The sequence below is a fragment of the Arvicanthis niloticus genome, chromosome 10 (assembly GCF_011762505.2).
Source record: "Arvicanthis niloticus isolate mArvNil1 chromosome 10, mArvNil1.pat.X, whole genome shotgun sequence".
Classification (NCBI taxonomy): Eukaryota; Metazoa; Chordata; class Mammalia; order Rodentia; family Muridae; genus Arvicanthis; species Arvicanthis niloticus.
This window is the reverse complement of record NC_047667.1, coordinates 82106561-82124964: the sequence shown is the minus strand read 5'-3', so window position 1 is coordinate 82124964 and position 18404 is coordinate 82106561. Positions and strand designations below refer to the sequence as shown.

The 18404-nt window shown below is 36.7% G+C and overlaps 1 protein-coding gene across 5 annotated transcripts in view; it reads right to left on the bottom strand.

Moving 5' to 3' along the window:
• The window catches only part of LOC117716170 (contactin-associated protein like 5-2), a 737433-nt gene that overhangs the window by 227091 nt on the left and 491938 nt on the right, over positions 1–18404 (bottom strand). For all 5 annotated transcript variants that reach the window (XR_013113069.1, XR_013113068.1, XM_076941723.1 and 2 more), the window contains exon 13: positions 232–432. Coding sequence is in view for 3 of the 5 variants with exons in the window: in XM_076941723.1 (XP_076797838.1) it covers positions 232–432 (201 nt within the window). In the remaining 2 variants the exon portion in view is untranslated. The remainder of the gene's footprint in view (positions 1–231; positions 433–18404) is intronic.

The following is an 18404-nucleotide window of genomic DNA, read 5'->3' as shown; positions in this document are numbered from 1 at the left end:
TATTTATATATATTTTTAAACATTTACATCAGGACTACCAACCCAGTAGTAGTACCACACATAATTGTCTGAGCACTTCACATCAGTCTTTAAGAAAATTAATATTTGAAGACACCTTTTAAAATGAGGTTCCTACTTCTCCATTGACTCTAGCTTATGACATGAAAACTATAGCTAGGATATTTATTGGCTTGTGGGTTTCATGGTACCATGAAGAAGGTTGGACCTTACCTGGTGTGTTAAGCAGGTGGGATCTCCTGCAGTAGTATGTTACCTCCTGTTCACAGTGCTCTGAGCCATCAATCAGAGCCTCCAGCTGTTCCAGACTCCCACCATAGTTTAAGGTCATGGCATAGGGCTTCCCAGTGTTGGAACCCTGTACCCATGTCAACTCTGTGTTGTTGTGCTGAACTGTCATCCAGATCTTGTCCTCTGCACAAATAAAAATGCAAAGCAGGAGAAATTAGAAGTAAAGCCCAAGGAAGAGTACATAAACTGTGAATCATTCAAAATACAAAGGAATTTCCACCTGAGTACTCTATACAGACAGACAATGGCATAAAAGCATTCTATTTTTTTTTTTTTATAGACGTACCAGAGACTTTCTTTCCTTATAGGGTTCTACCTCAGGTTAACAAGAGGCAAATAATTGTAGGGCCTATGCTTATGAATCCCTATTCTACTTGCTTTATACTATGCATTTAATGTACATTATTAATTTAAAATTGACAAACAGAGTCTACTTCTTTATTCATAGGGAGGCTGATGGAAGACTTTCTAAAGTATGTCAAATATACTGATGTACTACTGTATGAACTACTGTATGTTCTCTCAGTTCTGTTCCTCCAGAGAACTTTGAGAAATATAAAATACCCATATATATATACAAAAATATCTGAAAATTTTTGTACTGTAAAAAGTCACAGACATGTTGCTCTTTCAAATAGAACTAAATGACAAGAAAAAAAGAATGGAAGATATTGGTAAGAGGTGGGAGCTTGCTTTTAAAGGTACAGAAATCTGCACCTGAAAGAGACTTTTGCTAGTATGAAACTTTGACTGGTGACTTCAGTGTTATAACCAATTAAAATGTGTGACAACAAAAACAGGGCAACAATGCCCACTACACAGGCAGGCATCAGGGCTACCAATGTGGAACAGAAACCAAGACCATTGAAAGTCAGACAAGAAAGGTGGTCCTGCAGGTAAAATCCTATACTTCTCCTCCTGTGAAATAAGTCACATGACACATAAACACCTAAAGTTCCAGTTTCAGGGAATCCAGTGTCCAAGTTGGTCTCTGTGAGAACTGAACTCACAAGTGAACACCCGAATACAGATATGTTGAAATTTAATCTGCTGCTATGTACTGTAATGCTAAGTGAATGCCCCCAAAGCCTGGTTGCCCCAGAGATGAGAGAGTGCTATGTGACCCTACCCCAAGTTATTTGTGGTTGGTGAATAAAGATGCCTACAGCCTATAACTAGGCAGAATTGAGATAGGTGAGGCTTCATGTTCTAGATATTGGAGTAAGATGAGACCATGAGTAAGTGTAAAAGGAGGGAGAAAAAAAAGATACCATGGGTTAGAAATCAAGAAAACATGGCCATGAGGAATGGCACATTGAAGTTAAGAGGATGCCAAGTGAAACATAATAAGTAATAACTCAGGCTTATCAATAGAAAATAAATTTTAATTGCATAGAGGTTAGATAGTGCCCAGCCTTACTAGTTATCATTCAATAATTAGATTCCATAGGCTGAGAAATAAAAATGAACAGGTTTGAAATGGCTGTGATGTTCATGGTACGATTTACATTTATTTCAAAAATATATTAATGGAGACATGATATTGCCTTCAGTCTGGAACATATTTCAGATATTATATTTTAATTGTACAGACATCAAAGGCCCAATCACATACCAAAGAATAAAGACCAAGGGAGAGGTGATTCTTGGAAAATTGTAGCCTATTAGGTAGTTTATTTTCAAAGCTCTCCTGACTTATTCTAACTACCCCATCTGTCGATCATTCATCTAGAAATATTGTAAAATTACTCATTTCCCAATTTTCTATACTCTATCATCTGTCTGTCTGTCTGCCTGTCTGTCTATCTACCTACCTATCTACCTACAGATCTATTTACCTACCTATGATCTATCAAGAAGTTAACTTCTTTCTATTCATCATGGATCTGACCTGGTTGTAAAAGTAGTTCAAACATCACCACTCAATCATTGGTCTTGTATTTCTTCCTATAAAATTGTATATTTTCACATCTGTGCATTGATTTATGTGACTATACATTTAATTACTTTAGTACAATTATGTTTTCTCTTTGATGAGATGGAAAAGGAAGCTCTGTCAGAGTTAAATTTTCACTTTAAATATGCTGACATTGCCCCCTTTGCCTTTTAATCTTGAGTGTGAAACAATTTTTAATAGTTCAGTTTAATAATTGACAGTATTAGTACCATGTGAACCAAATGTGAAATGTACAGAAGATATAAAAACAAACAAACAAAACAACAACAAAACCAATGCTTGAAATTGCTCATCATAATTCAATCAATGGTCTTCATAAGTCTAGCTATAAGCATAGTGTTAGGATGAAGAAGATAGATAAGGATTTAAAACTTACATCTGGTTTTCCTTGAGGAACTCAAATACATGGAGTTCACCTTAAATAGTCCTCTGCATATATACACTTACAACCAAGGTGAATTTGATAACCTAAGTTGGCTCATTTATGGACTATCTTATTGCTTTAATTAAATGGACTTGTGGAACTGAACTGGGATAGAATCCTGGGCTGCACAAAAGGGAAATAGAGAGCTGAGAACCTGCATCTGCCTGCTTCCATACTACACATGTGATGTGATCAGATCCCTCAAATTCCCAATGCTTCCCAGCGATGGACAATACCTTTCAACTATCAGCCAAATATATCTTTCCTTCCTAATGTAGCTTTGCTTAGATATCTCATTTACTGTAGAAGCAAGTTAATGGTTAAAACAATATGGTTGTTGGATACTTTTTGTGTAAGGGTTCTGGCCAAATGATTACTACTATAAAGTATGAAATTACTGAAACATTTTGCTGATTCTACTTGTTTTTATCAAGTTGAGTTTCTTCCAGCACTTTGACTATCTAGCCCCACTCAATCTCATGATTGGAAACCTAGCTTCATCATTATGTGTGTTCTAGGGTGAGTCTGTATTGAGTTACTCAAGACCACATGGCTTTAGTTAGCAGAATGTACAATGGGTATGTATGGTAATGTGTGCTTATAATCCCAGAACTGTGGTGAAAGGAGGGCAGGGATAGATGGATCCCTAGAGATCCCTGGAGATCCCTGGCCTGGCCTGTTATCATAACACATGTGTTGAGTTTAATGTTCATGTGCAACTTCAAAGAAAAAGAAAATGGAGGATGGAAGAATAGCATCCAAATTTATCCTCTAACTTCCATATGTATGCACACTGATTGAACATATACATGTATACACACACCCACAAACATATCCAAATACACAAACGCAAAAATAAAACAGCAGGCATATAGTTAAAGCACTAAAATATTCATCTGCATAATATAAAAATACCATTCATTTCAGTGACCTGGTATGAGAAAGAAGGTTGTTTGTATCTAGATCTACACCAATAAGCAGTCTATGTTTTATAAAGTTCTGAGGCATTGTTTACAGATGTTACCATATAGTATTATGTGAACCACAAAAACATTCAATTCCTTTCTTACAGGGTTGTACAATGTGTGTGTGTGTGTGTGTGTGTGTGTGTGTGTGTGTGTGTGTGTGTGTGTATTTTAAATGTTTTTCAGTGAGATCATGCCTTAATCAAAGTAGCAGTCAAACTTAGTGCTAACATCTGTGTATTTCTTGTTTTAATGTTAAGGAGCAAAGGTGTTCTAGATCTTTGTTGCTCTGCTAAAGAGAACTGCTGAGACCAAAGAGGTATAGAAAAATCTATGGATGAAATATCTTAGAGGGCAAGAGTCCCAGAAAGGCCATTCTTGACTACTGTGGCAGTAAGCCCTAGTTTATGTTGAATATATCAAAAAAGTTAGAGGTGCTAGAGCCATGGAATATTTTCCCAAGAGAGGCGAGCATACAATCTGATTGAAAGAAAGTTTTATTTTGCCACAGCAAAGCTGGAAGGGTAGTCAAACATGGGACTATAGGATTTACGATTTGCCCTGCTGGCTTTATTTGTTCATTTGGTCCAGTATTTCCTCATAATGTTCCCTTCCATCTCTTTTCAAATGGTAATATACTCTGTGTGATTGTATGTTGGAAGTGTGTGATTTTAGTTTTTTTATTATTATTATTTTACAGGAGGCATGTGAGTCCATGTTCTGTCTTGCCATTGGTACTTGTGAATAGAGCTCACGCAGAAGAAACGGGGAGGTGCTAGGCTACATCCCATCCTCGTTGTCATGGGGTGCTGGGCTCATAGAATACCCATACCTGCTCTAGAGGTAGCAGATAACAGTCTAAGATGGGGACCCCAACCTGGGTGAGAAATGGTGCACGATGGTGTCAAGGTTGTAGTTCCCATGTGCTCAGGCACCCAGACAGAGCTGAGTACCTCGAGGAGTTAGGAATGTGATCCTGCTAGATGAACCCAGGGCATGGTTTGAGGGTGGGGGAAATCTGACTTAGCTCAGAGGGTGTGAGTGTCCACTGCAAAGAGGGGACTTTTGCGGGAGTCCTACGTGGCTGCTTAATAATAAAGGCTTCTCCACAAGGCAGTTTTTAATGAGAGAGACAGTCCTTGTTTTTCCAAACTATTTATTCATGATGGAAAAATGGATGCATAGAACTTACTCTGGGTAGACCAAAGATGAAATACCTTTGCAGGAAGAAATGTCCTGGAAGGGAAGCTTAGTGGCTAAATTCTCCAGGCCAGTCCATCTAAATATGTTTTTAGCATGGAACTCTGGGCTCTGTGCTATGTGATTAGTTGTCATGATCCTCATGTAGCATGTCCTGGTCACATGCTCCAGGACAGGAACCTGGTAGGGAACAAATTTGAACAGCTACCATTCTCAATTATGAGAATTTCTGGGATTTCTTAAATCTGCTCGATCATCCTAGTATATTATCTGGTGACATGGTTCCACTTACCCCACAGAGGTGGGTATTAAGAAATTGCTTTGAAACTCAAAGGAGACTTTGGAAGTAAAAAGTATAAATTTTGAATAAGTGTAGAGATTTTAGAAGTTTAGATGTGTTTTGCATCATGAGATATGTCACAAGCCTATGGGAGCCAGGAAATAGAATGTAGTAGTTTAAATGATAATGCTTCATTTAATTTTATTGTTTGAGTGTTTTGTCTCCAGTTGGTGGAACTGGTTGAGAAGAATTGTGAGTTGGGACCTTGATGGAGGTGGTGTGCCACGGGGATGGGCTTTAAGAATTCAAAAGTATCTCACCATTGCTACTACTATTATCTACTTCTTGCTGCTGGTTTTGAGATCTTCAGATATTCTTGCTGCCATGTCTCTTTCTCACCTTCATGTAATCTAATTGTCTGAAGCTGTATGCTCAATAAATGTTTTCTGTTATAGGTTGCTTTGTGCATAGGGTTTTATTACACCAATAGAAAAGCGACTAGAACAGTTGTATAAGAATGACAAATGTTTCTAGTTGTAATAAGTGTCCTGAATATTACAATTAAATGAGAGATTCCAGGCAATCTACAAGAGACAGAGTTGTTATCAGTGAAGAGGATAGAGTACCAGTAAAGCCTGTTCAGTGGAAACACACTCATCTTTTCTGCAAGGTCTGAGGAACAGGGAATTTCCTTCGAAGAAGTATAAGAAACTGTTCTTGGTCTGAGACACTTTGGAATAACCTCTATAACATGAAGAGATTATTTCTCATGGCTATTTGTGTTGTTGCATACTTTCAAACCTATTCTTTTGTGTATGTGTTATGTAATGGTCTCAATTCAAATTAGAAGTTTTAAGTTATATGAGATTACATAGAAAGAATCTTGAGCATTGTCTCTATGGGTTAAGTGCTTGCTACTCAAACATGAGAATTTGAGTTTAAACCCCCAAGCCATGTAAAATAACTAAATGTTGTGGTATGTACTTGTATTCTTAGCACAGTGGAAGAGAAGATAGCAGATTCCCAGGGCTCCCTGGCCAGCTAACCTAGCAAAATCAGTGTGTTCCTGGCCAATGAGTGACTTTGTGTCAGAAAACTTAAGGAATGACATTTTAAAACATCCACTGGCCTCCACACATTCTTGTTCACATGAACACACATGAAAACACACATACACACACACACACACACACACACACACACACACACACACACCCCAAAGACACCCAAAGGAAAGAAGATATTAGAGAAAGAGCTTCCTAACTAATCATGACAGGATACCCTGAAGCATTCTTTCTCATTTTCTCTGTTGTAAAATTGTTTCTTTTCATTGCTCCAGTCCATTTTTTACAATGTCTTGAAACATTCTACTTGGTTTCTTTGGTTCTTATTTCAGGAGCTGTAAATTGTTTATATACAGAGCAACAATTAAATTTTCTTTCATAGTTTTCCCTTATTATATCTGATTGGTTATTATGTTGATTATCATTAGTCATAATAGTAATAACAGATGCTACACCATTTATCTGTTGCCATGGTGATTACCACTCAGAATGAAGTACATACAAGAGAAAGATTTTTAAAGAAAGAAAGAGAGAAGAAATAACTCTGATTATTAAAACTACATTCTGCATACATATCTCTATCTATTCTGGGTATAAAAAAACAAAACAAAAACCTGCAGGTTTTTCTATCTGTCTTTCTGAATATTATATGTATGTAAATATGTGTGTTCATATGTGTATGAGTTCCTATCCTCAATTGTTCTCTTTATTTATTGAAGCATGATTTCTCCATGGACCTGGAATTTACCAATTAAGCATTCTATATAACAAATGTTTTTAGTGACTGTTAGTATGTGATTCCTGAATACTGGAATTACAAAAAGGTGAGCACAAGTGCTAAGAGTTTCAATGTAGATTCTGGGAATTTACACCTACATGACAAGCTGCTCATCTACTAAACCATCTCCCATTCTGAAGACAGCTATTTCTAAATGTAAGACTGTCTGTCTGTTCTGTATATGCTCTGGGTCTAGAGAAACTTACAAAAGGAAAGCTCAGAGACAGTAAAAAATTACTTTTCAATTGACACTCACATTTCCAAGCCTGTCACAACATAAATGACATTGTCTCTGTCACATGCCACACTATGTGGCAACCTTTTTTTTTTTTTAATGTTTCAGGTCTCATTCATACTAATTAATATAACATAATGTCTTTATCTTCTCTTTCTGAAATGCTACATGGTCTACAAGATACAAGACTGTCTCAGTCTCATAACTTCTGCCTAACTCCTTGCTGTCTTGTAATTTTTCTATTCCTTGAAAGAAAAATAGCCTGACAAAAGTAAATTGGGGGAGAACAAGTTTATATTTCATCACAGCTCAAGGCTATAATAGAGCATTATGGGAAATGAATAGGAGAGTGAAGTATCTGGTCACAATCATGGAACAAAGAATCATTACTGCTTTTGATTGGCTCACTTCATCCTTTTTATGTATCCCAATATCCAAGCCTAGGGGATGGTACCACCAAAAGTAGATGAGCCTTCTCACTTCAATAGCCTAATCAAGATAATTTCCCAAAGCCATACCTAGAGACTCAATACAAGAGAAGGTAAGTATATTAGGTCAGGTCCTTTTGGGGATGGATTTTACTCACGGTGTCGCAAACTCAACCCTCCCATGTGAGACAGAGCTGGGAAAAGCAATTAAAATTTGATAAATAAAAATGGATCAAGCAAATTCAAAAAGCTGAGAAATGTAAACTAAGGTTTTGAAACAAGCTTTTGGCAAGAAAGGTGTCAAAATTCATCCAAGTCTTTTCCAAGATTTCCTTGAGTTAACACAGAAAGTTAGTTCATGGTTCCCTGAAGAAGGGTCACTGAGCCCTGGTATATAGTGCAATATCCACAAAGAACTTTGCAAGAGGGTATATATCCACAAAGGTGACAAAATGCCTGAGCATGCTCTTTTCTTGTGGAACATGATTAAGCCAACCTTCCAAACAGAAACAACTGATGATCTACCTCATTCTAGTGCAACCTTATCACATTGGCTTTGGTAAAGTCAACTTTCTATAATATGATTAGTTTTGGGGAAATTATGCCTTTATTAAGACTGCCACCATCAGCTTAGCTTTTGCCCACCAGACTCCATGCTAAGATTTTACAGGCAAATCTTGATATTCCTGAAACTGAATCAGAAGAGCCATTCCATCCCAGATGCTTTCAATTTGGAAGAGGAGCCTGCTAAGTATCATAATGAGAATTGGCCTCTTTTCTTGAGAAGCACTACTTGATGAATCAAGGTTAGAAAGACAATGTAACCTGAAAAACAGTTTCATATGAAGCTGAGAGATGCAGCCCAAGAAGCCTCTCAATGGAGCGATCTGCTGTTGTTCTATTTTCCAGTGACATTTCCTGCTGAGAAGGATAGTGAGCCAACATGGGAAGCAGTTCCCTATAACTTACTGAAGGAAGTTAAGAAATCTATATCAAAATATGGGCCTGTGTCTTCTTATGTAATATATTTACTTGACAGTATGGCCACATATTGGTTGACACCACAAGACTGGAATCAGGTAACAAAAGCAGGGGGACGATTTTTGTTGTGAAAAGTGGAATTTGCTGGGCAGTGATGGCGCACACCTTTAATCCTAGCACTTGGGAGGCAGAGGCAGGAGGATTTCTGAGTTCGAGGCCAGCCTGGTCTACAGAGTGAGTTCCAGGACAGCCAGAACTACACAGAGAAACCCTGTCTCGAAAAAACAACAAACAAACAAACAAACAAACAAACAAACAAAAAAACAAAACAAAAAAACCCCGAAAAGTGGAATTTGAGGAGGAAGTAAAAAAAGAATCCTCCTTGAAATAAGAAGAAAATAGGGAAGCTACATATGAAGCATTGACTGAAAAGGGGCCATTTTTTCACCCTATGATACAATTAAGAATATCAAAAGAATTTGGTGGTTGTCTTAAGCTTTCGTATTACTACCTGGAAGAAGTTACCCTTCCTCTTATGGGTCACAAACCTAGGCTGTGGCAGACATCTGACAGGGGAGAGAAGAGCCTTACACTGTCTTTGTAGCTCACCTAATGGGTGCAGTTACAAAAATAATTTCTAAAGAAGAAATGGCAGGCATATTTTTGACACAATTAGTTTATGAAAATGTTAATAAAACCTGCAGAGACCTGTTTAAGCCTCCAAGTAGTTCTGGAAATATCACAGATTTTGTCTGCCTCTGTGCTGACTTTACATCCTCAATGGCAAAGATCCTTACTGGCAATGGCAACAGCTTTTTTGTGGCTTTCCCCTTTTCAAAATGGGGACTTGAGAGATAGCTCAATAATTAAGAGCTGCCCTTCCAGAGGTCTTGAGTTCAACTTCCAGCAAACACCAGGTGGGTTACAATCATCTATAATGAGTTGTAATGCCCTCTTCTGGCATGCAGGTATACATGCAGATAGAATACTCCATATACATAAAATAAGTAAATTTTTTTCAAAAGTCTAAAAAATAGTGTGGATACCTTTTTTACATATAATAACAGCCTCTGTCAGGAAAAGAGATGCTGTTAGGGTTTTGATACAACATATGTTTTATTGCTTTTCTTACCTTGCAATTCATCTGCATCTAAAGACAGACAATGCTCCTGCTTATACAAGCAAAGCCTTCAATCAGTTTTGTGTAAACTTTTCTATTACTCATACAGACAATTCCCTACAATCTATAAGGACAAGCAATTGTTGAGATATCTCATCAAATCCTAAAATCTCAACTTACAAAATATCAGGAAGAAAAATTCAAATGTTATTCTCTACATCACATTTTGAATCATGTCCTTTTATTTTAAATTATCTCAGCAAAGGTTTAAAAGGTCTAAGCCCAATGGAATGCCACTAAAATATAAGGTCAGAGACATCACTGCCTATAGTAAAATGGAAAGACTTGTTAATGTTTAAATGGAAAGACCTAGATGTCCTTTTGAGATCTGGTCGAACCTATGCTTGTGTTTTCTCCAAAGATATCCAAAAACATATTTGGATCCCTGTACAACTTATCAGGCCTTAAGCTGTACCTGCCTTCATTTAAGATCAGGAAGCAATGCTTAAGTGAGAATAAGAAGATGACTCTGCTTCCTGTGAAGATGAAATTTCATGATCATTCATCAAAAGCAATGCAAAAAGAAATTCCTGACTCTCCTGATAAAGCAGAGGTGGTCTAGAAACTTTCAATCCTTTACAGCTCAATGGCCAGGAGAGACCCACTCACTGTACGTCATCTATATGTGGTGGCATCATTCTATCTTTGGGTCAGATAAAATCTTTAACTCAAGGAGCAAAAGTCCTTGTGTCAGCTAATCACCTGGATTTTACTGCTCAAAATATGTTTTTGGCTATAATTTCACTTTTGGCATGCAAGGTAGGTATCTCATATTTATTATTTTCTTGTCTCTTCATGTTGGTATGGATCAGCCTTCAGCTGCTTATTGGGGTTATTTGCCTGGACTGTCAGTAGTCTATCATCCAACCTGGCATTATGAATTTTTTTAGTAAGGAAGGTTTTCATAAGTATAATTATCATTCACTTGAGTCTTATAATTGTGCTCTGAACTATAGAAGGACGAATTCATGAGTTTAATCATTGTTACCTTAAAAGGGAAGTAATGTAGAGTTTTAGCATTAAAGCCATCAATATCACAACCTATCAATATCATAACCAACAATACCAATATGCTTGGAGGGAAATCTAGTTCTTACTTAACTGAAAAAGCAAATGATAATTTACTCATGAGGTTCAGTCTGACTCCTTGCCAGTTTGCTTTTTGACTGGAATGCCTATTTAGGGATGCTGTACTCTTCAAGAGCATACATTGATTGTTGATTCTGCCTCTCCACCAGTCCAGATGAAAGTTGACTGTGCCCATCAAGGTAAGAGAGATTTATGTTTTTAAAAACAAATCCTGCCAAAGCTGTAAAATTTCACTAAATTGGAAATATCTATTTCCCCCTATGTTTTCTCCTTGTCAGGCTGCTAAAAATTGAGAATCGGCTTGGGAAAGAGTTCCTGATGAAGGATATCCTCAATGGTTTACTTGTGGCTTTAATGCTAAAAGTTTAGATTACTTCCTTTTTAAGGTAACAATTTTTAAGCTCATGTATTGGTCTGTATGTAGTTCAGAGCACAATTATAAGACTCAACTGAATGATAAGTATACTTATGAAAAACTTTCCTAGAGTCAGTGCCCCTATTCACTGGGCTTGGGGACTAAGGTGGTAAATGTTGGGCTGTCTTTCTAGGGAAAAAGTAGTGGTTTTGTGGGAATAGAGAGGATTAGCTAGGGTTTATTGCATAGCCATAACCTATTAGTAGAAATCTGTATAATTAGTATCAAGATGAAGATATAAATTCTTAAACGGCACCAATTTACTTTGATTACAAATTTTAAGGTTTTCATTGGTACGAGCTTCTTATTGATATAAGAGTGAGATGAATATTGTTACTCTCATAGGCATTGTACCAGTATAACACATTTAGGAATACAAGACTTAGACCCAGTCCTTCTTTCACTTTTTTAACTGATTTGAGATGGTCAGCCTGTGAGTTAAGGGACTATAGCAAATTCATGGCTTGGAGTTTATTGTTAGGGTGTTTTCTATGTTTTATTTAGAAATAGCTGAGTGGAGTTAACAGGCAACAGTCCAGATTACCTTACATGGATAGTTGGTTTTCAAAACATCAGAAATCCACAGAATTGACGTGAGAAACATTTCTGTATTAATGTTCATTTTGATTAGAGACCTGTCTGCTCCTGACAGCTTCCTATATTGAATTCTAAGAAGAAATTGAGCATTTTTGGAGTTATTCCAGTTGTGGTGAGACAGCCACTAGACAAGAATTACCTCTTTCTTTCTACAGACAAATTACTGTCCAGAAAAGGACACACTTGCAGAATAGTCGACTCATTATATCTGCCTAGACAGAGTAATCAGCCCTTAATAATTCTGCAGCACTAAGGTCTGTCAGATGATCCTGGGCCAGAAGGCTGAAGATCAGATGCTCCAACCTTTTTTAGTAGAGGGAGTGTCCAGGTGTTCAGAGGTCTCTATAAATTGGCTAAGTTTTAGAAGCTATGCTTTGTGCTTCCCACAATTATAGTTAACTCAGTCATTCTGGATTTCTGACGGGGTTGAAAACTTATAGTCTCATAGCCAATCCTGGCTATTTACCTTGAGAGAAAAGATTTGAGTGGATGGTCGTCAGCTGACATTCATCCTAAAGCCAGGTTCAGAACTAAATGTTTTAGTTAGGACAGATGACAGAGGTTCTGGTTAGTCAACAAAATGATGGATTGGGTATTAGGACTATCTTGTACCTCACTGGTACAAATTGGCATACTTATGCTCTACTTGTATTTTGAGAGAAAAGTTTCATTTTAACAGGAAGGGTGATATGTAGGAGGAGCTAAGGTGGGAGGAGTACTGAGAGGAAGAGAAGGAGTAAGAAGAGGAGAAGAAGGAGAGAAGAATCTAGGTGATGAGAGAGAGAAAGAGGGGGGAGACAGGGAGGCAGATGTTCATGTATCTCCACCAGTCAAAGATAGTTGATATATCTAGGTTGGGTAGTGGGTTACACCTCTGACTGAGCAATACCAAACTTATAAAGCTTTTGATTAACATTTTTTAAAAAAATGTATAAGTGCAAACAGGAAAAGGGGGCATGGGATAGGGGTTTTCTAAGGGGGGAATGGGGAAAGGAGATGGCATCTGAAGTGTAAATAAAATATCCAATAAAAAATGGGAAAAAAATAAAACCTAAATTAAAAAAAAAAGAAAGAAAAACTTTCCTTACTAAAAAAGACAGCCAGTGTCGAGTATCCTCCAAGCTGGAGAGGTTTTCCTTCTCATCCAGGCTTGTTTAGGCTGTTTCCTGCCACATATAAGATAACTCTTCTTTGCCTCCAGGTGCCAATAAACAAATTTCATCCCTGATGTTGGCATATGCTGCAACATGTTTCCATGTGCCTTATCATGGTACAAGGAGAAACCTGGAAGTTACTCATGCAATAAATTCATGGCTCCTATCACATCAGATGCACAGACTGTGTTTTATCAAACTGTATATGGCTTTTGTCCAAAGATGTTTACAGTATACTTATAAAACCTTCATATGTTTATTGCCTGTTAATTTTATGGGCTCATGGTTCTCCAACCATGGTATAGAGGTTTCACATAAGAATACTTTGGCTCTCAAGAAATCTAAAATATCTGTTGCAGTCTTAATATTGGGGATTACAGACTTAAATGCTGTGATTTCTAGTTTTGCCTTATCTATGACATCCTTGGTTAAAGAGATTCGTACAACATATCATATAGATCATTTACACAAAAAATATAAATAGCACTCATCGTCTATGTAATTATTGACAGAGGACTCCACAATAGGCTTTATGTTTTAGAGATATGTTTTAAAACATATCTCCAGGATATGTTTTAGAGAAAGCAGTTATATTTATGGGAAATTCAAAAATATTAAGATCATGCTCTCAGTGCAATGCCATTCTCTATTTAGTTGGATATGTGTAATTCCCTTGGAGTATAATACCTTTGAACATGACTGGTATAAAATTCAGTCTCATTTAAAGGTGATTTGGAACATTTCTAATTTGGCTTTGGATATGGATTCCTTACATCATAAGATCATGGATATTAGTAATTCTAGAATGGGATCCACTTCTACTGAGGAGGTGTCTACAGCTTTTGCCTCTGCTATCATGAGTACACTTCTTCATCTTTATGGATGTTCTTCTTGATAAATGGAGGAATTTCAGTTGGTTTGTCCTGACTGCTATTTTTCTCTTTCCAGTCTGCATTGAACAAGTCAAAGGCTCAATAACCACGCTCATGGTCAACATTTGCACTCTTGAGTTAAAACAGAAAGTGGGGAAATGCTGGGTTCAGCACGTCCACAAAAAAAGCAGAGTAACAGAGTTCTAACCCCTGGAGCTGAGCATGCATGCAATGAATTTCCTGAAGTACTGATAGTTGCCAAAAGGTTAAATCTTGTTAGTTATAATAATGTACATGTTTTACTTCATGTTCCTCCTTTTGGAAATGTTCTCCCTGTGAAGGTTAATGACTCCTGGATAATCAGAACAGCATGATTTCAGAAAGCAAGAATGTGCCCTGTGATGTTAGCAATGTGGTTACTCTGAGACATTTAGGGCAGCTTTTAAGGCTGTGGGAAATAACTCTGAAAACATGAGTTCAACAGAAGTACAAGAAAACATAAACCAGTGTAAGAACTGTTCTTCACAGGATTTTTCAACTATACAAAGTATAAAGATGCAATATAAATTATATAAGGGTCTTCAAAGCCCTGATAGAACAGAGACATCTGCATTAGTGAGTCAGCTTAGTCAGAGAGATATTAAGGAACAGACATGATTTGTTACAGCCCAAGCTAGCCCACGCTTGGGGGCCAAAATGTCTCGGACTGCTCTATCAGTGTTGGACAGACGTGAAGAATGGAGACCAGACAGCGTGTGATTCAATCCCGTTTATTCTTCAGTCTCTCTTCTTCTCTCCAAGTCTCTTGTTCCTAGTCCAAGTTTCTAGTCCCTAGTGCCTCCAAGTTCCAAGTTTCCAAGTCTCAAGTATCTAATGTCTAATTCCAAGTTCTTCCTCCAAGTGCCTAATACCTAATAATCTGTCTCCAGTCTCAAGAGCCTACTCCAAGTTGTACTCTATGTTGTACTCTCTAACCTAATTTCTAGTTTCAAGTTGTACTCAACTCCTCTGTCTGCCTCTTGCCTTTTATGTCTCACTTCTAAGCCATGCCCTTAAGTCACACCCTTAAGTCACACCCTTAGGTTTTATCTCTAAATCTGAATCATGCCCTTACGTCACACACCTTTAATCTGTCAGCTCCCAACAATGGTTCTTTCCTTAGAGTTAAAAACCTGGATCATGAAATAGAAAGGAATAGCTTAAGAAACAAGACTTAGAAAGAAGATTATATAATATTACTGGTAAAATAGTGGTTTCCTTCATGGAAGCCAGGAACAATTAAATTTGTTCTAGTGAGTCTACTCCCTACTTACATACATAGTTATATGTGTGATTCAAATAAAGGTAGAGGACAGTCAAAATGTCGGGTATAAAGAACAATGATGATGACTTAATGGTACTCATATTTTCTGGGATGGATTAACATTTTCCAATAGTAATCATTGAATATGCTGATATAAAAAGAAACAAATACAAAGATTAAAAGAATATATTGAGTTATCTAAGAATTATAAATAAAAGGTTTAATGCTGCTTGCATCAGCATAAACAAGAGCTCATTAAATTGCCCCAAAATTATAAAATGTATTACACTTAAATTGAATTTTCTTATGTCTATGAACCGTATGTGTAGGCTTGGCAACCACAAGCACTGTGCCCAGCAAACCACAAAGGACTTACTATATTAGAAAAATTACTTTTTATATGTATGGTTCATTTGCTTTGAATGTGCTCTGTATTTCAGTTTTTATTTATCAGAGTCAAGAGTCTAAGGTCATAAAATACTGATTTGTGACATGATTAAAAAAACTGAGGCAAATGACTAAATTGCTATGTGATTTTTTTTATTTACAAATATTTATTTTAGCATTATGTATAAGAAAACACCACAAAATATATATAGTGACTATAAGACATTGGATAGACCAAAAGAAAACAAGTCAGTCACATATAATCTTAAGTAAAGAGAGAGAGAGGAAGAGAAAGAGAAAGAGAGAAGAAATATTAGGCTAGAGCAAAAAACTTGCTGTTCCTCCAGAGGATCCAGATTCAATTCCCAGCACCCACATGGTGACTCTTCATAATTTGTCACTCCAGTCCAGGGGGATTCAATGCTTCTTCTGACTTCTTTTTTTTCTCATTTTAAATTTGATTTTATATTTTATTTACATTTAAGGTGACATCCCCTTTCCTCATTTCCCCTCCCTAGAAAACCCCTGTCCCATGCCCCCCCTTTTTTGCGTTTATACATTTTTTTTAAATGTTAATCAAAGGATTTATAAGTTTGGTAATGCTCAATCAGAAGTGTAACCAATACCCAACCTAGATATAAAAACTATCTTTGACTGGTGGAGACATGTGAACATCTGCCTCCATGCCCCCTCTTTCTTTCTCTCTCTCATCACCTAGCTTCTCCTCTCCTTCATCTTCTCTCCTTATTCCATTTCTTCCTCTCAATACTCCTTTCCACTTAGCTCCTCCTACATATCACTCTTCCTGTTAAAGTAAAACTTTTCTCACAAAATACAATTAGAGCATATTTATTCCTAATTGTACCAGTGAGGTACAAGATAGTCCTAATACCCAGTCCATCATTTTGTTGACTAACCAGAACCTCTGTCATCTCTCTTAACTAAGGAAGTTAGTTTATTTCTAAGGAAGTAGGTTATACAAATAAAAGACTGGGCTTTGGTCTGCAAGAGGGAGCTATCTCCAGCAGATTACACAACTGTCAGCTTATAGCCATCATTGACTGCCACTCCCACTCATTTCTTCCTCAGACCTTATCGAAAATGAGGCTGGATTGTGCCTCACTCCTTCACTGGTGTGCCTGGAGGCTTGACTCTTAGATGATTCTAGATCCTGTCAAAGTGACAATGAACACTATCCCCCTTCAAAGTAGATATACATTTACCTCTGAGCTTAAAGATTAATACCGCTCCTCCTAAGATTTTCTGATTTCAGTAATAGATCTTGAAATCAATAAGAATGTAACATTTGATTTTAAAAAGATCCATGCTTATAATCTTGACAATAACCTATTGTAAATAATGCTATAATGGGAAAATGTAAATGTTCATTAGTAATTTTCTAAATGAATAAAATGCAGTTAGCTGTCATAGTGAGGTATATTGAAGCCACAGTAAAAAAATATGTGACATTTAAGCCTATCTAAACTAATTTCTATTATACACTGTCAACTGAGAAATTCAAGTGTTGATACATAAAAAGATGCTATTTATTGTGCTATAATTTGTGAGAAGATAAGCACACAAAATAAGGGCAAATTAGGACAATTATATATATAGAAGAAAGAAATAAGAATGGATTGAAGGCAACAGTAGTTCTGATAAGCCACGCTGTGTGATTGGTATTTTGGTTTTTCACTCTTCTCAAAATAAGAGGCACCTAAGAAATCAGCAAAAAATACTCCTAGGTGTGTATGTGAAGGTGTTTCCAGAGTTGATTGGTTAAGACTGAAATAAGCACCCTGACTGTGGCTATTGTCTTTCTATAATTTTTAACATTAAAGCATTGTAACTTTTCACAGAAATGAAATCAAAAGGATGAAGGAAGTATAAGTCTTACTACTGAATAATTATAAAGTAAAATTCCTCTGTCAACATTAATATGTTAAAAATAACTGCAGAACTAAATGGAAAATAACAAGTTAAGTAATTCCTGATGACTGTTTTTTTTTTTTTTTTTTTTTTTTTTTTTTTTTTTTTTTTTTTTTTTTTGTCTGACTGTGAACTCTTGGCAGATTATAATCTAAGGATAAAAGCTAAATGATACTCAAGGAAGTCTTAAACTCTGTCATTGGCTCTGATGCTATAGACCTGATTCTGAGCTTGTTCTTTGTACATTGAACGATGGAGCAAATGAGAAAGTATATTGATACCATGGGACAAGTCTCACAGAAGAGAGACTTAGGGGGTAGAAACAATTATAGGGGGATTTTAATGGTTTGTGCTTTGTACAAGAAAAAAGTTCAGTGAATTTTAATAGCTAATATTTTCAGGATCTAGTAGACAAGCCTTGGAGCATGTCAGGGAGAAGGTTTCTGGACTGTGATAACTGAGATAGAGAGACCTCTATGTAACTGGCCTATGTTATACACTGTTGCTTCAGACTTCATAAAAAGGCAAAAGGTCAACTGCAAATGGGGATTCATCTGTCTGTGCTTCTTGACTACAGAGGTAATGTGCGTAGCTATCTTATACTCCTGTCATGATGGACCCTCAAACTGTGAGCCCAAATCAACCCTTCCTTATGTGGCTTTTGCCAAGCATTTTTGAAAGAACAACATATGATGAATGCATTGCTGTAGAAAGCAGCAATATTTTCTAAGAGGCATGCACAATTAAAGCAGGAACTGAATGACGGGACATTACTAGCTATATATAAATAACCAGCATTGAAACTAGTACTAGGGTTAGTGAAATGAGTTATCAGGAACAAGTGCTTGTCATGATTT